Below are 24,182 nucleotides of genomic sequence, written 5' to 3'. Positions count from 1 at the left end.
TTCGTCATATCTCGTTGAATCCTTTTCACTTTCTGTTTTTATTTTCTTATAAGTGATTGGGTGAAATAGAGTGATTGAGATAAAAAAAAAAAGACCAGACCATCAGACCAACCGGAATAAATTCAATAAAGTCGACCACTGGAGCCCATGTATATGCCGGTTGTGTTGACCTAGAGTTAGGATTATCACTCGCTGGTTCCCTTGTATATGCCAGCTGTGTTAATATTAGTCAGACCGGTATCTCAGTCCATTAGGATAGGTTCACCTTAGTCAACATCAAAACCATCTATGTTTTTCTCTACATCCATCTTCTTAATCTTTCCATGTGATTGGTTGACTCCGGTTATGATGTACAGAAACTATCTGAGTAGAGCTCTGTCACTTATATGAATTTTAGTATGCCTGAGTGCAAACTCATGTACAACAATTGGAATTTCGCATCAGGGTACTTCCTCCTGTAGTCAATGAGAGTATGCCAACCAAGGATATTCTTTAGTGCCTTCCAAGGTTTTGCGTAGATAACTAGGGTCCAGAGTAAAGGTTTTGAGGGTACACCTCTGGTAAACCCTCCAGAGACAACACTCCGCCGTTAGGGCCACCTAGCGGTTTAACGGATTGCTGCATGTGCTAAGTGTAGTCATTTTTATTTTTCTAGATTAGATTTGCTCGAAGACTAGCAAATAATAAGTTTGGGGGTATTCAAAATTTTAATCGAATTTTATATAGTGGTAAATAGAGTTGTCGTTCACTCGGACTTGATGAGATTGATTTTAAGAATTAATAAACTAAAATAAAAGAAAAATATATACAAAATATTGTCACAAGATGAAGAGAGTTACTGGGACTAGGATTTCGTTGAATTCATAACATAGGGTTCGATTTATTTATTCTCAATATTTAAACCTCAATAAATAAAATTAACATGGACTTTGATTTTGCCAAGATAGATTCTCAAAAGATTAGTTGTAAATCCTAAGCATGATGTATCAAAACATTTAAGCTAAGCATACCTCATCAAATTAAATGACAACCAATTAATTTAAATCATATTTCAATTAAAATTAATGCAAAAGTCTTAAAAGAATTAAATAATTTTATGCATGTATGAAATTCGTCTTCCTCCGTCGTCCCAGTATTGGGGATTAGCTCATCACGTCGAAAACACATTTAAAGTATTTATTCATAGCTCAAAAAGTGGTTTACAAATGATGAAAATCTGAGAAAATTATTAAAGCAGTGATTTTCTTTTCTCTGCAAAACTCATGTTTGTAAGGCAAGAAGATATTCTTATCTTAAAGATAATAAATCCTTTACCGTTGAAACCAAATTTCCCGCCAATACTTCTTTTCAAATCAAGGAGGAAGATGGATCCCCCTTAACCAGTAATAGGGTGTGATTAGCAGTTGGCTCCCTGAGGTGCCCCTTATCAGTTAGGTGCCCCTCATCCAAAACTGAGAGTCCGAATAACATGTGTCCTCCGGGTGCCTATACCAACTTTTCGAGCCGAATTTTTCAAAAATACCTACAAACACATAAAACACCTTAATAAGTAGAAAATCGAGTACCAACAATGCTGAAAATTGAGGACAATTCGGTTACAAAAATGTGTCTATCAAATCCTCACGCTCCCAAGAAGATTCTCGCTCATCTTGTGGATTCCATTGCACTTTGACAAACGGTATTTCCCGAGATCTTAGTATTCTTACTTGTCGCTCTACAATACGAATTGACTTTTGTTCAAAGGTGGCATCCGGTTTGACAACCAACTCACTAAGGTCTGCTTTTTGAGCTCGCTCGTCATCTCTTAAGTGTCTACGTAGCATGGAAACATGAAACACGTTGTGCACTCCAGAAAACTGTGTTGGTAACTCTAACTGTATGCCACGTTTTCAATCTTCTTAGTTATAGGAAAAGGTAAAATGAACCTAGGAGCCAACTTACCCTTATTCCCAAACCTCATTACTCCTTTCATAGGAGACACCTTGAGTAATACCTCATCTCCAACGTCAAGAGGTAATGGTCGTCGTTTCCTATCTGCATAACTTTTTTTTCTATTCTGGGCTTTACGAAGGCAATCCTTAACCACCAGGATTTTCTCCGTAGTTAGTTGAACCAAATCAGGTCCCAAAAATATCTTTTCACCTACTTGTACCCAACACACCGGCGAACGACAAGGTCTTCCATACAGATCTTCAAAAGGAGCCATACCAATGCTCGACTGATAACTGTTATTGTGAGCAAATTATGCCAAAGGTAAATAATCATCCCAATTTACTTGGAAATCTAGAACACATGCTCGAAGCATATCCTCCAATATTTGATTAACTCTCTCTGTCTGACCATCAGTCTGAGGATGAAATGAAGTACTCAGATCCAACTCTAAACCCATAGCTCGTTGAAATCCTCCACAAAATTTGGAAGTGAATCGAGCACCCCTATTAGAAAAAAATTGTGACTAGAACTCCATGCAATACCACAATCTTCTCTACATAGAGCTTGCATAATCTATCTACGATGTAGGTAGTATGCACTGGTAAGAAGTGTGCCGACTTAGTCAACCGATCCACTATTACCCAAATAGAGTCATGTCCTCTCTTTGATCTCGGTAGCCCAACTATAAAATCCATGGAAATATTATCCCATTTCCATTTTGGTATTGGGAGAGGGTTTAATTCTCCAGCTGGCCTTTGGTACTTAATCTTAACTTGCTGACAAGTTCGGCGTCTAGAAACGTATTATACAATCTCTCGCTTCATAATTTTCCACCAAAACTGTCTGCGCAAATCCTTATACATTATTGTAGCTCCAGGATGGATAGTGTAGCGACTGCGATGAGCTCCATCTAACACCTCACGTCTCAACTGGGCGTCCACGGGTACACATAACCGACCTCGAATCCGAAGCCCACCATCCATACCTACATCAAAATATCCACTTAAGTTTCCATCTCCAAGTAGTTTCGCACACCAATCATCTTTGGATTGAGCCTGGATGATACGGCTAATAAGTGTAGGTTGTACGACAAGATTAACCAAAAATGCTTGCGAAGTAGAAGAATTCTTTACGTCCAAGTTAAACTCGGAAATTGTCTCCAACATCTTCCACTCTTCCACCATCATGAAAGATAACAAACCCCTTGGTTTTCGACTCAAGGCATCAGCTACAACATTTGCCTTACCAGGGTGATATTGTAAACCGAAAGTGTAATCATTGATGAGCTCCATCCATCGACGTTGTCTCATACTCAAATCCTTCTGGGAAAACAGATACTTGAGACTATTATGATCAGTGAGAAGCTCAAATATCTCGCCATATAAGTAATGACACCACAACTTCAGAGAAAAATCTATCGCTGCCAACTCCAAGTCATGGGTTGGATAATTCTTCTCATGGATACGCAATTTACTAGAAGCATAAGAAATAACCTTACCTTCCTGCATCAAAACACATCCCAAGCCGAGAAATGAGGCATCTGTGTAAACTCCTGAAAAGCGTCCTCGCACTTAGAATCCCAAACAAACAATACTCCCTTCTTAGTTATCTTAGTAAGTGGTCCCGCAATTCGAGAAAAATCCTTAATAAAACGACGGTAATACCCAGCTAAACCAAGAAAATTTCGAATCTCTGAAACTGTTGTAGGTTGTTTCCAACTCAATACTGCCTCAGTCTTGGAAGGGTTTATAGAAACTCCGGGTTCAGATATCACATGCCCCAAAAACTTAACTGATTGTTGCTAAAATTCACATTTTGAAAATTTTGCAAACAACCGATGCTCTCCCAAGGTCTGCAACACCAAGTTTAAGTGTTCCTCGTGTTCTTCCCGAGTCTTAAAGTACACAAGAATATCATCAATAAAAACAATAACAAATTGATCAAGAAAATCTCTAGATACTTGATTCATCAAGTCCATAAACATTGTTGGTGCATTCGTAATCCCAAAAGGCATCACCACAAACTCATAAGAACCATAAAAAGTAAGAAATGCAATCTTGGAAATATCTTTCTCTCTAACAAGAAGCTGATGATAGCCTGATCGCAATCGATCTTCGAAAACCATATAGCTCTTTTTAACTGGTCAAGTAGATCATTAATCTTATGTAAAGGATACTTGTTTCTTATCGTGACCTTGTTTCACGGTAATCAACACACAATCGTAAAGAACCATCTTTCTTTCTCACAAATAAAACATGAGCATCCCATGGTAAAGAACTATGTCGAATAAATCCTTGAATTAAGGGCTGGTCAATCTAAGACTTCAACTCCTACATTTCCTTTGGATCCATTCTATAAGGAGCATGAGCAATAGGTGTCGTACCTGGTTGGAGTTCGATGCAGAACTCTACTTGCCTACTTGGAGGTAACCCAGGAACCTCTCGGAAAAAATCCAAAAAATCAGACACCACAGGTATACTCGCAATCTGCAGAGACTCATTATCTACTATTTCACTCGCGATATGGCTACGAACAACTTCTATAAACAGACTTCGAGATGTAGTCTGTACCACTACCTTAGATTGACCCGTCTTTGCAAAAGTGATTGTCTTGTCAGCACAATCCAATTGCACAAAATTAGAAGATAACCAGTCCATTCCTAATATTACATCGTAAGGAACCATCTCTAACACATGAAGATCCGACAAATGCTCAACATCTCCAATCATAATAGGACAAACATCAGCCTTGTTACTCAACTCTATCGTACTAATTGTAGGAGTAGTAACGCATAAAGGAAAATCACACACTTTCATAGAAAGATTTACCATACGAACTAACTTAGAAGAAATGAAAGGATGATTAGCTCCGGTATCAAATAAAGTATTACAGGCTCTCCTAAAATAAATAAAGTACCTCCCAAAGTAGCATTCTCCGTTTCAGGAGGTTGCACAACAAAGAGTTGACCCTGGCCACGAGGATGCACATTACAGTTTCCAATCCCAGTGTTTGGCTGCTCACATCTATCTGTTGTTTGAACTTTCTCTTTGGTACATTTTGATGCCTTATGCCCCGTCTCACGTTAGTTACAGCAAAACCCATAGAAGTTAATTGGTTTGGAAGCAAGAGCCTCACCATCAGCCGGCACTACTATCCGTTCATTTCCACCAGTTTTATGACCATGGTTCCGTTGATTCCAATACCCCTTCCTTTGCTTCCCTGAATGATCACCTTGTTGAGTGACATCATTTGTCTGCTGGTTCTTACCAGTTCCATGTTGACTCGACGAAGAATATTATGCACGGTCAACCTTACTCTCCTTCTTCAGGTATACATCATCCCTCTTATGAGCCAATGGTCTTGCTCAAGTTCTCTGGCACACTCAACAACCCTAACATATGTGTCAATCATATGATTTGTAACAATATTCCTCCGATACACAACATTCATACCATAAACAAACCTACGTCTATTTTTTCTTCACCATCTACCAGGTGAGGTACAAACATCGACAATCTTGAGTATTCAATCTCTTACTATGTAACAGAAAAAGTACCCTGCTTAAATGAAAGAAAATATCTCTCCTTAGCATTTCGAATACTTTGAGGAAAATATTTGTCATCAAACATGCGAATGAAGTATGTCCATGTCATGGTGGCATGATCCAAGCCACGTGAAGCTGAAGTCCACCAAGTATGAGCATCTCCAGTGAGCTGAAAGGAAGCGAATATCTGCTTAAAAACTTATATGCAAGAAGGTCCTATGACCCTGAAAATCTTGACAATCTCATCCTTCCATTCATGGGCTATCATTGGGTCATCATACTTTCCAGAAAACTCTTTCGGGTTCAACTTCTTGATCTGAAACTGAACCTTTCTATATCTGTCTTCCTCAGTTTCAACAAGCGGTCCTTGGTTCTGATGATTGTTGACTTGTCCAATATTTTGATTCATAGAAGCAGCGACTGCTTGGGATATTAACTGGGTCAGTTGTTCCATATTCACATTCACAGTCTGATTTCCTAATTGTGGTTCATCTCCATCAATAGGACCATCATTTCCGGTACCACCTCTTCTAGTACCATTACGTCTCCTAGTACCACCACGCCTTGACATTCCTATATAAGTCGACCATAAACTTAGAAAGGATACGAATATACTGAAGTAATTAAGATATATACTAATATTTGTAAATGTACTATGCTTAGTACAATTGGGGATCAATAAACTAGGAATTGATAGCGATAATCTCAATCCTCACGGATTGAGCCTACTGGGTCCTAATGAACACAACGAACATAAGTTCTTCTTCATATTAATTGATTATTTGTTAGGGTTTCATTAAAGGATATGAGTACATATATAACCCACTAACTCTCTCAATATCTGACGACCTCAAACTATCCAGGTGGGATAATCTAAACCACTCAATACAACTGACTAGATACTACTAATTAGCTACACAGATAAGATAAGGGAACCCCGTGCACATGACATTCCACTCCCCTTGAAACCATCCTTGTCCTCAAGGATGCAAGTGAAATGGAAGAGCTCGAGTGGCTGCAGGACAATGCCAAGCTTCTCAATCAAAGTACCATGCTTGCTATATTCATCCTTGTAATGAGTCACGAAATCCTGTAAGAGCATATGCCGAATAGTAGCCATTGCATTGGTAGACCTAACGAGGATATCAGTCGCATTTGCTGTCCTTCTTAGCAGCAACATCTTTTCTTTCTTAACACCTGAAATCTTCAGTTGGTTGGAGTGAACAGTCCCCATGAACAGGTGATCAACTTCAGCTTCCGTTTTCTCATGAGACACAACCATCATCAGTATCTTATCTATACAGGCCTGACCATAAATACACACAGGTACACCATTGAGCTATCCATCACAGTTTGGTGCAAGTTGCTTGAGCTTGTAGTATCCAGTGCCCTTGTGATCATCCAACTGCTCCAGCATGTGAAATTTAAAACTAGCCAGCACCGCAGTTTTGCAGTTCATTGTGAACCCTTGAGCAAAACTTGTACATGCCACTGACTTCGACACAATTAGAGTATGTATCGCAGCGTGTAAGAGTTGTGCCACTATCGGGCTGTCTTCAATTAGACTAGTGACCCAAGTAACAACATAACATTCATAAGTAACATCAAAATAAAAGTACCCATGAGTAGTTAAAAACTTGCCTCTTTCATATATCCAGCGAGTAAACTTGATGAGAAAGAAGAGAATGCAACAACCATTACTTGGTAACTCACCGTATCTAAGTTGTCAATCATGTGATAAACTCTGAATAGTCTAGAGAAACTTCTTGAAGGTGTAAGTATCAATAGAGAAGTATAAACATGAACTCCCATAAGTGTAGGTGTCGAACTTACAACTTTAAGCAAATGGGGTAAACGGTTTGAATAAGCCGGTGAGAACGCAGTACCATGAAGATACGAAGGTAAGAAAAACAACCCCATACATAAAAATATAATACTCCACAATACAGTTGCAAGTAATCTGAATTTTCACCTCAAATACTCTACCCACAGTAGCACATTTAGACTCTGAGTTTCGTTTACTTCAGATATTAGACTCTGCAATCTATGAAAGTAAAAAGGGTTATGTTGAAGAGCCTGTAAGGAAAGAAAAACATCCATACTAGTAACTGTGAGAGTCTTCCTTTGAGCATAATATTGAAATCTAGCACAATCACCATCTGGAATCGAAACTCGAATCACTTGGGTAGAGAATACAGTTGCTTGCATATAAGAACTCGCATTAGCACCTGGTTGTCCAATAAGAACTTGAATAGTGTTGTAGGACTCTCGTGAAGTGTTATGTAAACCCGGTTGAAGATGCAAGAGAATATCAGTATCACTACAAGTCCTCCTCCACCCTACACATAATATATTACTCCACCAATCAGTTGAGAACAACTTGTATTTCCACCGCAAGAGCTCAATCCACAATAATACATTTAGAATTTGAATATTAAGGAGTAAGACCTCTTCCTGTGCATGTATACCAGCATCAACCTTTAACCATTCACCATAGAGAACTTGTGAAACATTAAGTAGATCAGGACAAGCGAATTCCCCCAGATACTTGTAACACCAATGAGGATATTGGGTGGAATTGCATGTGTAAACCTCTATCAATTGATGGCAGCGTGAAGTAAGGTGTATCTCCCAGTAAAATGTATGCAAACAAATTCTTGAGAGAAAAATATGAGTAGTACCACTAGTGTGAATTGATAATGTAAGCATTGAAAGAATTTGAACTTTCCACAGAAATATATGGAGCACATCATCATGTCTATTAACTCGCAGGAGTATATCGGTTTCTTCCTTATTCAAACTCCACCATCCAATACAACCATAAAATTCATAAGGAGCAACAGGCAAATAACATATATCACTCATGACACACTTCAAATGATCTTTATGAAGAAATGCATACAAATAAACACCACCATTAGGGAAATACCACACAACACTATCAGCTAATGTACCCCTTAAGTCATGTGCTATGTCAATACCAAGTACTCTAACCAACAAAATTTTGTCCCTCCGTGATATTTTAACAAACACCTTCCGCTCACCATTAATGTCAACAGATTGAGCACATAAAGGAGCAATCAAATTGAGAAATCTCAAATCTGAGTGATACCCCAGGCTAAGAATTAACTGAAGAATGAATTTATCACAAGAATTTGATGAAATAACAATACACTTACCACGATCGAAAATCAAGCGAGAATCATCAAATTGGAAGGAGCAACTATCCATACGGAGAAACTCATTGTGGTGAAAGAACAACTCCTTCAAGTATGTAAACACTTGTCGATTTGTGAAGAACAACTCATTGTGGTGAAAGAACAATCCATACGGAGAAAATTTGACCTAATTTTGCACAGATAGTTTAGTCACGCCGCTGGTTGTGAACACTTCCCGATTTGTGAACTTATTGGAGCTGGTCACTTCAACATCATTTTGCACCAATTCCTCATACCAAATACTATCACCAGTAGATGATTCATTCGTCTCATGAAAGAAAAATGAAGGAATCAATTCCAAATCGGAAGAATCATCGTCTTCGCCAAAGAAAATAAACTCCGATCCGACAGAACCAGTTTCTAAGTCATCGAAGAAAAACGAAAGAATAATAAACTCAGATCCGACAGAACCAGTTTCTTCGTCATCTCCCGTTTCTGCTGATGGAATTGAAGAGTCTTGACTGACATCGGTTTCCGAGTCTTCAATGAAAACCTCCTTCTCCTTCGTAACTTCTAGATCCCCAACTTCATCAACAATTTCTTTTTCAGATTTTGGTAGAAGTGATTTCAAATTGCTCGTCGCGATGGAGATGAGATATTCTATAAACAGAAGATTTAAACCTCGAGTTGGTGAAGTTACATCTTCCAACAGTTCCCTACGTTTCCTCTCCAAATCAAGTAAATGGATATAGGCGTCGAATTTCGCCATCGATTGAGCCATACCATCCCTCGGCATCGGTGAAAATTGCTCAACGGCCTCCATGAAATTTTTTTGAACATCTCTGATGCCAAATGTACTATGCTTAGTACAATTGGGGATCAAGAAACAGGAATTGATAGCGATAATCTCAATCCTCATGGATTGAGCCTACTGGTTCCTAATGAACACAACGAACATAAGTTCTTCTTCAGATTAATTGATTATTTGTTAGGGTTTCATTATAGGATATGAGTACATATATAACCCACTAACTCTCTCAATATTTGACGGCCTCAAACTATCCAGGTGGTATAATCTAAACCACTCAATACAACTGACTAGATACTACTAATTAGCTACACACATAAGATAAGGGAACCCATGCACATGACAGTAAAGCATATCCAAACCATGGATATACATAACGAAACGTCATAGGCTCACTCCCCCAAGTCCTAGAGTTACTCTAACCTAAGCTCCTGATACCAACTGTAATAACCCTACTTTCCACATAACCCCGGTCGATGATTAAATGGAAAGTATGTCGTTAATTTTCTTCATAAAGGTACATAACCACAGAAAACTAGGAACACAGTTCCGTTAAAATTGTATATGCAGAAGGGAATTTTATTTCTTAACAAAGATAATGAAGATGTCTAAAGAGTAAAAACGGTATACTAGACTTCAATAATATAATCCACCTTTAAGTACTAAAGTAACAAAGGAAAAAAATAATGAAGTCTACCCAGAATAAGTATCCCCACTTCCTCACAACTACATAACAACAAATAAAAAAAAAACAAGTGTAGGTGTCCATCCTCAGTTAGATATCTTCTGAATCAATCAAACTCCTTCACAAATCCCTAATACCACCTGAAAAATATAATCAACGGGATTTAAACTCCAAGCAAGTTCACTCGATCACCGAGTCACGGAAACAAAAATAAAATGGTTATATATAATAACCTCAAGGAAAAATAAAACTAAAAACTACTAGTAACAAAGTAGGACAACCACAATACAAAAGTTTAAGGTCCTTCCTAATTCAAACAGTCGCTAGCAATACACCAAATATCCTTCTATATCAAACCTCTACCATAGTATTATACCAGGACATATCCGCAATAACACTATACTATGTTCAGAACTTATCCGCAACAAATATTTCGAAAAACATACGTGTGTGTCTATATATATACTACAGTACCTGGGAACGCACTCCCTATCCCAATCATCCTTTTATGGAGTGAGATACAAGAACAATGGTTTAGAGACCTACACAAAGCCTCTTGGCGCATATGAAATACAAACCCAGTTTCAGAGGATCTTTATCAACTTAACAGCTAGAACTATCAATACAATCACAAATCCAGTCATCAATGTATAGACAGTAAAAGAACAACTCATGTCAACCTATACGATAAAGAATTTCTCATAAGAACTATTATTCTGTAGGGAACATGGCTAGAAGGAACTCTATACGACACAACCAGCAGTACCTAGTAAAAGAAAACTTCCCTACAAATTTGGTTAAACAACAACCAAATGATTTATGTTCCATTTTCCCCTTAGCTAATTACGTGTTGTAAGATTGGCATAGACTACACATAACTCAATTAGAATCATCGACTCAAATCCTACTTAGGTCCCTGCATATACTGTCTATCTATATATACTTGCATTAATTACTTAATAAATCTGGTGCATGAGAGACAATATCCCCATTTGATTAATAAATTAATTCACAGACTATAATATGCTTGTACGACCCCACGTGAGTCATAGATTCACTTATGCCTTTGTAGACAGCTTAACAACTAATTTTTGGGTGACTTATCTAGCATATAGATTAACAAATCATTAGTGGAGGAAATGACTAAATTTCTAGACTAAAGAGCGAGACCATCAACGACACGATGTCCATTTAGAACAATTATATAGACAAAGAGGATCAAAGTTCTAGGTTATACGTATATTTTCTACCATGTACACCATGTCGTGAATCGAAGAACTAAAGACACCCGTCCCATTAGAGTACAATAACGATGACCAAAAGCATAGTTCCATAAAAACCCACAGTTCGTAAGTAATGAGTAGATTCAAGCGTGAGCATTCAAGAGTTATTCTATAACCGATTTACATCTTCCAAGACGGTGAGATCGAAAAAACTTGCCTCACTCTTCGCAAGAAACTTGATTGATCTCCTTAGGTAGAATTTCTCTCAATTATCAAGCCCTAAAGGAAAACATCTAAAGAAACATAGGAGTATATAAGTACAAGCCAAAATCATTATAAACGAAGTGACCAAAACTAAATCAAATCACTACCACTTTCACCGCTCGTACTTCTTCTTCTACAATTATTTCGCTCCCTAATCTTCCATGTTCAAGTCGCCGCTTCTAAGCAATGTATCTTATTTCCGAAAAAGTAAGATACATAATTCTCTATAACCTATTTATTAATACTAAGTCCAAATTTTAGGTTTAATTAAGCAAAACACCTTTAATTGACAGGGGTACCTATCTCTATCTAAAGTGACCGGTACCAAATTATTCGCGTATAATTTTTATTTATTATTTATATACGGGAAGAAGATAAAATCGATGGGTATTACAGTAGTACAGAAAACCGGATTTGAGGCGATCTCATTGGTATTGTAAGATCAGATCTTAATGCCCGTAATATTTCAATTTCTTCAATGTGTAATATATTTCTACCAAAGAAGATCTCTTTATCATCCACTGCATATTGAAAATACAGTTAGTTATTATATTTGTTCTCTTATAGTTTGTACTTTTTTATAGTTTATTAATTTTCATCAAAATTTTTTTTCATCCAATTGGTGTTTTTAAATTTTGGTTATTGAGAAATGTTTCAAATTTTTGTGGTTTTAGGGTTAATTTGTGTAAAGATTAGATTAGCGCTCATTAGATTCATCAAATGGTGTTAAAGCGCAGTAGCTGCAGCTTTTTCAACTTAATGTTTGTATTTCTCTCTGCTCTTTGAATTAGAATTTCATTTTAAAATTTGTATGGTGAATATTTTTATTTTTCCCTAGTTAATTTTATTTTAGATTATTAAGTTTTGTTTGAATTTGATTTTGTGCATCCCACTTCCTCTTCACAAGAATTATAAAGGTTGATTATTTTTCAAGTTCTATATGTTATTCTTAATCCTGTAAATTTACTTTTTGGTATGATTTCCAAGTCTCACTTGAAGTGTTAATACGTGAGCACTACCAGTTGAATTAGCTTTTAGTTCATCTTACTTGTTTTTGCGTTTATAGAAATCTTGACGGCTTTAGCTAACTAAAATTTTTCACCTTCTGTAGACCTCGAATATGGGCAAATGGAAGTTGATTCTACGAACCAAATACCGAAAAATCGATAATTTTTGTATTCAACTGCACAAATTATTTTAAGGTATTATATTGTAATGTGAATAATTATAGAGGAGATCCATTCGTCGATTAGGTTCTTTGATTTTCTTAATTTGATTTAACAAAAATGAAGTGTCAAACATTTATAAATTAGTCTTACTTTGTTGTCCTTCGTTTACTTTGGCACACTTGGTTTTACAATCTTTGGTCCATTTTTGTAGTATTGATATATTGGAGTATTTTGGCTGTTTTTCTTTTATTGTATTTGTTGTTCTAGTGTGTATGTGATGATTTTAGTGCTTTTCTTAACTTGAGTTAAATCTGTTAGCAGTTTAATTAATTTTTGAATTTTAAGTTAGTTTATAAAATATTTTAAAATCTTGCCTTTGCATTTAGCTGATTATCATTTCAATTTTTTTAATTTGCAGGTTCATCGAAACTTTTTCGGAAATGAAATACCACTTAAAGCAAGGGAGAAGGGACACAGGTTGGTTTTCTCTGTCGAGGTAAATACCAGTATTTGATTCGTACATTGAGGTTTGGTAAAAATCTTTTCGTTACGTATTCCGGATGAATTTAGCACTGCTAGAGTCCATTGTAGCAATGTTCACGAAGTATAATATAGGATATTGTTATTATTAACATGTTATTTAGGGGGTTTGCGCAAGGTCAGATTCGTTTGCCCGATATATATAAGGTCGGGTGAAAGGTTTATTCGCGTTTCTGTACTGTTGGTCTCACTGCAAGCTACTTTTAGACCCTTAATACCAATTGAGCTCGGATAAAGTATAAAAGTTCGGTAGTTTTTCCGAGGGACCTACTATATGTTCAGTTCGTACAATTCTCAATAAGTTTTAAGTTCAGTTTTGTATAACACCGAAAATGATATACATCCCCTGCTCCCTTCCCACACTTCTTTTCCCCGCCTATGTATCAAGCATCTATTGGTTAAATCCAATAATAATGAGACCTCCTGTTAATCTCAATCCAGGTATCAAGGGCTAAGAACCATGACACCTAATGGGGGAAGTGAGTGGGGGAAGTGTAGCAGCTTCGGTATAACACCACAGAGGTAGGAGAAAATGTAAATTATCAATTATGTGAATGTTTTGACAGAAGGTCTACAGATGTTGACATGAACAATGAGGTTGTAGAATTGTAAGTTTTCTCATATCATTTGGCTCTTTTAACTCTTTATACATGTACTTCGAAATAAGATATTATCAATTATCAACAATCTTTATATTTCAGTTTTTACAGGATAACTGAAAGTCAGAGTTTGTGTTATTAGTGTGTTACCTTATAATTATACCGATATCGGTCTGTGAAATCTGTTTGTTGGGAATTCGCTGAACAAGGAAAAGCTAGAAAATATTTTATGAAAAATATGTTGGTAGTGTCCAATAGCAACATAGATTATGAATTGGGATTGTGGTGCATGCCGAACATCGGTTGGTTCAATAAAAATTCAATTTTTTCAGGGAATAAAATCAGTAATCAGTTGCTTGATGATTTATGTTCACGGTAAAATGATGGTGGCATGTGTCGTGTTATTTAATGAGAATAAAACTAAATCTTACATCTCTTCCCAATATCGTACTTAGTTCCCTACCCTTTTTTTATTCTCAAGTGCCTATGATTCAATCGGGGTAAGATCATGTTGAGTTAGTGTGTCAGTTTCGTATAGATTAGTCGTTTGAGATCAACTATGTTGAGTAATTTATTTTAATATTGTAACAAATTAGAAAGAATGTACGATATATAGTCATGAAGAATTTCCTTAGGCACAATATTTCCTTATAAAAGTTAATTGGTAACACTATCTCATAATGAATATAGATATGCAACTGGAGAAAGTTTGGAACACCAACAACACTACCATATTATATTAAAAAATTACTTTCTCTTGCCTTTGATCGTTGCAGCAGTCTCGTTTCAAACTACTCTTTTAAATAAGCTATTAAATTTCATGTCTTTTTAATATAATGTGGAATCGATATTTTTCTCAAATTATACAGGTGAACCATTGGAACTCATGCTTTTGTAAATAATTTTGTCCGTTTGATTGTTGGCATGTTGATCTCGATGAATGATTTTCCTAACAACAATCTACTTATACAGATATAGGCAATCATTCTCGGTATGGAATGGGTTATCTTAAATAGTTGGTTAGACATAGGTTAAATTTTGCCTCCTGTAGTCATCAAGCATTAATGTTCCTTTCAAGGTTATGTACAAAATGGTGTGCATACATGTATTCTCTTTGATTTCTGAAATAAGTTGGATGTTAATCCTATATTTTTGTACGCGTAGAAAAAATTGAAAAAGTGTGTATGGAACCGCGACATGTTGGATTTTGGGAACATGAACACCAACATATGCATCATCTCTTATATTCTTTTTCTCAACTGTATACAATTTTTAGAACTTATATTCCAAAGTTTCAAAGAACTTTGTAAAGGTATTGGAATAGTATGGGGTAGAAATCATGTAAAAGTTGTTGTCGTTCAATTTTGATGTTTCCGTATTTTACAAATATTTAAGTAAAATTCCACAATTTCGCTATTTATTAGCTTTATATGTTTTTGGTTAATTATTAGTCTCAAATTATGCATTCAAAACAAATTTAAGTATGCTTCAACCAACTAAAAAAAGAACAAGTTTAAGTCAAAATAGGTGATTGTTTATTAGAGATCATCATTAAAACAACGTCTTGAGCAACGTGTCTACCGTATGTATATAAAAAAGTAAATCCTAACAACACTAGGGAAAAATGAAACAATGTAATGACGCTGGAGTTAGATTTAACAGGACATATGTCGAAATACGATAAGAAACAATCATTCGGCAACACCGAGAATAAATTAAATCTCGTGACGTGTCATATTATAGTCTATATTATAAGGAAGAAGGGTGTATGTCTTCGGACAGGTCCCACCATTGAAAATAGGCCGTGAACGGCAGGGATCGACCGATCCGTGAGTTTGTCTTTGGGACAAATCTGAACGTTTATTATTTTTCTTAAGATAAATGAACTGGAGAGACTATGCCCAGTCCCGACCTATAATAGAACGCTCATCTTAACAAACACACGTTGTATCGCGCTAACCATTATGCCGCTTGGCCTCCTATCCCGCCCTAACTTGGATTGTATGTCCTAAAAGAGACATAAAGGACCGAAGAAGAATCACAGGGAAAAGTAAACTCGCTTAGTGTGCTGTATCAAAACTTCTTGGGTAGAGGATTTGGTGTACGTCGCTATGGTTATAGATCCTAGATAACAGAAGGGATCAAGAGATAATAGGTTACATCTTAGAGATGGAAATTATTTTGAGTAGAATCTAAAGACTTAAAGGCCTGGACAAAAAAAGCTCTCACGTTGAACGGTGAGGACATCCTCTCTTTTTATTGGTCGAAATAGGTTGTTTTTGAGTTTTGTGAAACGATCGTTTTGGTGAGGACACTTGGGAATGTATAATTGGTTTAAACCTTGGCGACAACTAAATTTGGAACTCTCCGGACAGCTAAGTTTGGATATTTCCTTACGTGACTATGTTTTGACGTAAAGAATTTTTGTTTCCTTATGTGATCTAACCGGGTTTCCTATCATGGGACAAATACCAAAGTTAACCGGATTTCGAATCCAGTTTTGCGCAAGTTTATATAAAAGAAACCTTTAACTGACCCTCTTCTTTAGAAGATTTTAAAACACGAATTAATGTACAGAACCTTAATAAAAAATTTACATAAAATTTGTTAAAAAGACCAAAATCAACAATTTCTGGGTGAAAAGGACATTTAGGTTTTGATACTGTTTAAATGGACAAAAATGTAAAAAATAGTCAGGATATAAACAGTTTCATCCTGCCCATTTTCAAATACTTTTTCTTATTTTTATTTACATCAGGATGCATCCAGTTTCATCCTTGCTATTTTTTAAGTTTGAATCAGGATGAATCCAGTTTCATCCTAGCTATTTTTTTGTGTCCATTTCATCCATTCTAATTTTTACTCGTCCATTTGAATCATGTTTTAAAAATATTTGGACAAACTCATTTTCCGAAAAATTTATGTCACCACCTTCCGCATATGTATTCGATGAAAAGTTAGCTCATACGTGAGTGATGTTGCCAATCAAAGCCCAACTATTGTTATCCTCATTCAAACGGTAAGCTCCGTTATCCCTCAACTCTATGGTGCAACGTACTGTTCTCACAAGCCATGTGATCTACGTACGATGTGTACACTCTCGCGCGACAACCTTCCTATTACAGTAGTAATTTTATTGGTCGAAATAGATCTTTTTTGAGTTTTGTGAAACGAGCGTTTTAGTGAGGACACTTGGCAATATATAATTAGCTTAAAATTTTCTTAATTTAACGTGTTTGGACTTCTATGGAAATCCAAATTCGATTCGGAAGTTGAATACCTACCGTATTAGGATTCTTTTTTTCCAAATTAATACATATAAGAAGAAAAAAAAACCCACGTATTTTATGCAGAATAAAAGGAAAAATAAATCTATGTAAAAATAAATAGGAAAAATACATATTTTCTATATTTTTTCCATCTATTCAATGTATTGACCCGCCGCACCAAATCGAAAATACATCTCCACGGGGCAGGACGAAGCCCCACGACTCACAAACCAAAAATGCACCTCCACGGGGCGAGGCGAAGCCCACCGACTCAACAAATCGAAAATGCATCTCCATGGGACGGGACGAAACCCCGTGACTGACCAAATTAAAAGAAAAAATCCCCTGTGCGTAGCACGGGCACAAACCTAGTTGTTTATTAATCTCTGTATCTTGCTCATGAAATCTTTTCATATCTTTTTTTTTTTTTTGATCGGTGAAATCTTTTCATACCTTTAATAATACCATCCGTTACAGTTAATGGAATTCGGTGGATCACCAATCGAAAGAAACCCCAAGTCCCCGATCCAACATCAACAATAAAAACACATTTTTACTTGGTGGAATTCGGCGATAAGAGGTAAGAGGTAATGGGGTTGAACCCGTGGATGTATTATTTCAAGAAGGATAGGTTTTTCCGCTTTTAAAATTAGTATTTGATGTAAATTCATCATTGTAATGTTTTATTACGCAAGTATGTATTTGGTTCATCGAATTACTTGGTGGGATATAACGTGAAATATAACGCGATAAAAGTCGAAGTGGTTCTTCCCTTTAGCTTGCACAGACGTTGCCAAAAAAATCAGAATGCAAAGATGAGTGGTGCAAGTATCTATCCTTCTACATTTTGCCAAAAAAAAGAAAGGCAAAGAGCCAAAAACCAACAACAAATGAACGGTTCTTCTAGACGTTCCATATCTAGTCATTTGCTTCCCCAAGAACAAAAAAGATCTAGTCATTTGTTTGATTCCTTGAGAAGAAGGTATCTTTTGCGTGCTGAGGAGTGACTCAATTGATTGCTTAATTTCCAGCCAGAGATTCTAAAAGTGGACATATGAAGAAGATAAGGTACTATATCAGAATTTATGAGAGAAGTGATGATGAACGACAGTACTGGAAGAGAAAGAAAGAGATATGACATGGGTGTCATGTACTTTTCTAGTAATTCTTCTTCATGTATTTGCGAGTCTTGTGCAATTCTGTAGTTGCCAAAATGGGATTGGTTTCAGCAGAAATGATTTTCCAACTGAATTTGTTTTTGGTTCCGGAAGCTCAGCCTACCAGGTAACCTCTCTTTTAAGCATATATCTGATTTCATGCATTTTGGTTTAGGCTGTGAAGCATTTTTACATCTTAATATCGTTTGATGTGAACAAAAAATTTAGGTTGAAGGAGCTGCTAACGAGGATGGAAGAACTCCAAGCGTATGGGATACTTTTACTCATGCCGGTTAGTCTCCATTTCTCTTAGAATTAAATCTATGTCGAAAAAGAAGGAGGGGGCTTTGCTTATGTGTGTAATTCAATTCGGGAGCTGAGTTTTTAATCCAACATATTCCAATTCACACTTAACAATTTCACAACCCTCTCCATGATTAAGTATCTAAGTTGTTTGTAAAAACGTCCCAAGGTACACTTTACAATTTTACAACCCTCGCCATGAGCATGTATCTAAGTTTCTAATTTTGAAACAGTGAAAGGGTGGAGACATTTGGGGCAATGGCAATCCCAGAATTTAACTCAGGACCTAGTCTCGCCTATGTTGTGAAAGGCGAGCCGGCTCTAGGCGCACGAGTCTTGATACTCAGAACCTCTCGCCTAGCTAATCTTACATATATGCTAGACGTTAGCATGTGAAACATATTGCAAATTTGCAATACACATATATTTACATCATGTGTTCAACTATTTTTCGTAGTTTCTTGATACTTGTGCATGTAAGAGGCTGTTGTAACCGGTGAGAAATTCTAATTTCAGGAAAAATGGCAGACAAAAGTACTGGCGACATATCCACTGATCAATACCACAGATATAAGGTCTGTAATGTTTCCCTCTTTTTAAATTTAAGGTGCCTAGATTCGTAATTACATTATCTGAGAAAAACTAACTTTATCTGAGAGAAACAAGTAGTCGGTGATGCATGCTCATCAAGTTCGCGCACCCGCTAACTGTTTTTTAAGAAGAATGCGTTTAACTGTACTCCTGTAACTCTTCTTGCAGGAAGATGTTCAACTCATGGTGGACACAGGTTTAGAAGCCTATAGATTTTCTATCTCGTGGCCAAGGCTTATACCAAGTACATATGATCCTACTAGCTAGTTAACTCAATCAATTAGTTCAAACGAAACTATATGGTGTCCTAATAATGTGGGCATATGCAGATGGAAGAGGACCTGTTAATCCAAAGGGTCTAGAATACTATAACAACCTCATCAATGAACTTATCAGCCATGGTATATGATCGAGTTGTTTCACTACATGTTCGGATTAAATTAGCTTAATTCTTGAATCGTTTTAAAATAAATCGGCTCATGTGTATCTGTGAATTTCTCTTTGGTTAGGCATTCAAGCACATGTTACACTTTTTCATTACGATCTTCCTCAGCCACTCGAAGATGAATACGGAGGATGGTTAAGCCGCAAGATAGTGTAGTTCTCTGTCGCATCTTTATGTAACTTGCAACTTCCCTCTATTGAGAACTTATATATATAGCGTGTATTAATGCAGGAAAGACTTCACAGCATATGCTGAAATCTGTTTTAAAGAATTTGGTGACAGAGTTTCGACTTGGACAACAATAAATGAGCCTAATGTCTTTGTTTTAGGGGCCTATGACTTGGGATTTCTGCCGCCACAAAGGTGTTCCTCACCATTTGGGTTCTTCAACTGTACAGATGGAAATTCCACAACAGAGCCTTACCTTGTTGCTCATAATATCATGATAGCTCATGCTTCTGTAACAAGATTGTACAAAACCAAGTATCAGGTACTTCTTACCTTTCAGTATCTTCACAAACAATACAATTTTTCAAAATGTACTAGTCTCTGTGCGCTTATCAATACATCTTTACATCGGTTCTGTAAAACACCTACACATTTAGATACTTTAAAAGGAATCCATACTCAAATATTTTTTTTTTTTGGTGATTTGTCATAATTTTGGGGTAATGGTGTTGCAGGCTAAACAACACGGGCTCATAGGAATCAACCTCTTCGCTTATGGTTTTAGTCCTCTGACAAACTCTGTTGAAGATGTTGCAGCAACTCAAAGAGCCAGTGATTTTTATATGGGTTGGTAAGTCTGGCAACAAACACAAACATGAGACAGGTTTTGGAACTACAATTTTTAAAGCTAAGTCTACTTTCAGGTTTGCTGCTCCTTTGGTTTTCGGTGACTATCCCGAAACAATGAAGAGAAATGCTGGCTCAAGACTTCCTTCTTTCACCTCATATGAAGCAAAATTAGTTAAGGGCTCATGTGATTTCTTTGGATTGAACCACTATGCTTCGTATAACGTAAAGGACAATTCAGAAAGCCTAAAGATCCAACAAAGAGATTTATCTATGGATATGGCTGCCCAGTTCATATGTAAGTTCACATTACTGACACAAAATAAACCTCTTCCAAATTTGGAGCTATTCTTATTCTCAAGTTATTATAGTTTGGAGAGACTAATTGAATGTTTTATCCTCTAAACATTTTAATGCAGCTAATTGGTCTGGTAAAGGAAAAGTATTGCCTGATGAAGTAAGAAAACAGTACAAAGATTGACCTTATACGAGATTTTGTATGTCATCTCCACTGATTCAGTTTTTGTGATTATTGTCTGAATTCAGTTCCCTGTTATGCCGTCGGGGTTGCAAGGAGTTTTGGAGTACTTTAAGCAAGATTATGGAAACCCTCCCATATATATTCATGAAAATGGTATAAACTTCCGTAAACTCCATCTTCTGATTTCTCTATTTTCTTAGCATCTATTAACTTCACCACTGCAGGATAACATTTGCGACCAATTTATATAATAATGCTTCCGGTTGATGACCTTCATTGCTGTCCTATTTGCACACCCAATGAGTTTGACAAGTTATATAGTTACAACTTACCACACCCATGCATGTATCCAATTTTTGGTGTGTTATTTGACAAAGGAAAATGCATAACGACAGAATTACTTAATGCATATATATTGTTTTACAGGTCAAAGGCTCTTAGCGGCACCACGTGAGAAGTCGTTGAATGATACATCGAGGGTGAATTACTTGAAGGGTTACATTGGAGGTGTTCTTGATGCTTTGAGGTACCAACTTACTTCACTAACTTTGCTTTACAGAATTTTGAAACACTATCCAAATTGAATTTCTTGTTTTACAAGAAAACTGTGCTTCAGATCGAATCCCCTTTCACTTACCATTATAATCCTTTTGACCAGGAATGGATCCAACACGAAAGGTTACTTCACATGGTGTTTTATAGACTCGTTCGAGTTGTTGGATGGCTACACTTCAAACTTTGGCCTTTACTACGTAGATTTGGTCAATGATCTAGATTTAAAGAGATATCCAAAACTTTCAGCACATTGGTATTCAAATTTTCTCAAGGGAGGAGATAAGAAAAACATTGACATTTTTCTTGAAAATGATAAAATTTCTCATTTTTCACAGTAGAAAGTTGTATCTGTATTATAAGAAGCTTGTAAACATAAACCAAGTGCATTCAGTGCTTGACACTTCCCTCATTGTTACATGCAATTTCATACCATTTGCATGGACTTCATTCATGTAGCCATTTATCTTCCAAGATGGGAGGATAAAGGAAATTTGGTTAATAAGGCTATTAAGAGTCTTTTTTGCTGTATTGTTTTTGTATACAACTAACGTATGAGTCGAGTGACAGGATCATCATGCGCTCAAACAAACTTTGGCTTACAAATACTTGATGTAAAAAGATGATGGTTGGTTTTCCCAAGTTTTTGAAAGTAAAAGCAGGTCTTGCTAGTTTTTTTACCTGGCGTTTTTAGGGGCCACTCAAAAGGATTTAGGGGCCAACAATAAAACAAAAAAGGTCACCCAAAGGGAAAATGTAGCCAGCCCTTATCTCGCGTAATTCGTAATGGCGAAATTACCCTTATATATTCGGAGGATATGATAACATTGTTACCCTCCGAATGCAATCGGAGGCCAAAATATTTGTCAGACGTCCGATTATACGAGGTGCAGTATTTCTTGGTTCGTGTTTTGGATTCAGCGTTAATCGGGAGTTAAATATATTACAAAACCTACCGATTATAAGTTGCCGCAAATTCAAATTTTGAAAGCTACCATAATCGGTAGATATGCTAAATCCAATACCTACCGATTATTGGTTTCTCCACATTTAACTTTCGTCAAATTAGCCGTTGGAGTTTTTGGGAAAAACAAAAAGAGCCGTTGGACCCTAAACCTATATAAAGAAACTCATATCTATCACCCCAATTGCACCAAACTCTTTCCTCTCTTCAGTTTTAATTTTCATAACAAAAAACATGGATATTGCTTTTGCCGAAGAAGAAGATTGTGCTATTTATAGAGCGTGGGTTGTGGTAACTACTCATGATCGTGTTCACAAGCTCCACAAATCGGAATCCGAAGAGCAGATATGGAACAGTATCTTAATGGTATTTGAGGCCTTAGATGGTAATCGAATTCGAAGATCATCCAATGACATTAAGATGAGAAAGAATGCGCTAGATAAGGAGATTGACAAACTTGAAGATGAGGAACGGTTTGTTAGGAACGCTTTTCCTTGGTGGACGTATGAAAAACGAGTAAGTATCTCCGTAACTCCAATTCACATTAACAAAAGTTAGTACTAACTTGTTACTCATTCGTAATTTCATAGAAATCTTGCGGATCGCCGGTATGTGGACCTCTACGGGAAACGATTTGAACATGAAGGATGCTACAAAATCAAGAGGGACAATTTCTATGGTCACTGGAAGTTATGATCTGTTTTAATACTTTTATGGTCAATTAGGAGTATGGATTTAGGTGCTTTTGACGAAATTGTAAGGTTAAGGCCGTTTGAACTTTATGTAATGGATGTAATCGGAGTATTATTAATATAAAAACTAGCCGATTATACGAAATCGGTAGATTATTTTGTTAAACAACCTACCGATTATAATATTCGGTTATTTTATGAGTCAACTTTCTTTCCGATTATGGTGTTGTTTGGTTCCAGGAAACAGTTTTTTTTGAACTTGTAATATTCGGAGGATAATGTTTTTGTAAAGTTCCGAATGTACGATGGCCCAAAAATCAGAATTTGGAAAAACTTATACTTTTCAAATTTTGTCTTTGAAATAATCGGACGTTAAATTAGTAACCAAAACTTCCGAATATGGGATGTCTAACCTTCAATATGGGCCCTTGGAACCACCTGGAGCCATGGCGTGGTTTGTTTTGAACTTGTGATATTCAGAGGATAGGTTTTTTATAAAGTTCCGAATGTACGATGGCCCAAAATCAGAATTTGGAAAAACTTATACTTTTCAAATTTTGTCTTTGAAATAATCGGAAGTTAAATTAGTTACCAAAATTTCCGAATATGGGATGTCTAACCTTCAATATTGGCCCTTGGAACCACCTGGAGCCATGGCGTGGTTTGTTTTGAACTTGTGATATTCGGAGGATAGGTTTTTTATAAAGTTCCGAATGTACGATGGCCCAAAAATCAGAATTTGGAAAAACTTATACTTTTCAAATTTTGTCTTTGAAATAATCGGAAGTTAAATTGGTTACCAAAACTTCCGAATTTGGGCTGTCTAACCTTCAATATGGGCCCTTGGAACCACCTGGAGCCATGGCGTAGTTTGTTTTGAACTTGTGATATTCGGAGGATAGGTTTTTTATAAAGTTCCGAATGTACGATGGCCCAAAAATCAGAATTTGGAAAAACTCATACTTTTCAAATTTTGTCTTTGAAATAATCGGAAGTTAAATTAGTTACCAA

At 36.4% G+C, this 24,182-nt stretch overlaps 1 protein-coding gene across 2 annotated transcripts; it reads left to right on the top strand.

Annotated features, from left to right (window-relative positions):
- Positions 1-18,099: 18,099 nt before the first annotated feature.
- LOC113303951 (beta-glucosidase 22-like) lies at positions 18,100-22,046 on the top strand. 2 transcript variants are annotated; one of them, XM_026553034.1, is made up of 13 exons: positions 18,100-18,475; positions 18,577-18,640; positions 19,168-19,226; positions 19,411-19,486; positions 19,572-19,643; positions 19,752-19,839; positions 19,919-20,177; positions 20,371-20,486; positions 20,560-20,780; positions 20,902-20,939; positions 21,029-21,116; positions 21,390-21,489; positions 21,622-22,046. In XM_026553034.1, the coding sequence occupies exons 1-13, from the start codon at positions 18,326-18,328 to the stop codon at positions 21,854-21,856; spliced, it is 1,566 nt and encodes a 521-aa protein (XP_026408819.1). In that variant the 5' UTR covers positions 18,100-18,325; the 3' UTR covers positions 21,857-22,046. The 2 variants fall into 2 exon arrangements, with proteins under 2 accessions (XP_026408819.1, XP_026408820.1); XM_026553035.1 differs by having other exon boundaries at positions 18,397-18,475; positions 18,885-19,226.
- Positions 22,047-24,182: the final 2,136 nt, after the last annotated feature.

The sequence above is a fragment of the Papaver somniferum genome, chromosome 8, assembly GCF_003573695.1.
Source record: "Papaver somniferum cultivar HN1 chromosome 8, ASM357369v1, whole genome shotgun sequence".
NCBI lineage: Eukaryota > Viridiplantae > Streptophyta > Magnoliopsida > Ranunculales > Papaveraceae > Papaver > Papaver somniferum.
Note: the sequence above shows the minus strand (reverse complement) of the source record. Positions and strands in the feature narration are given on the sequence as shown.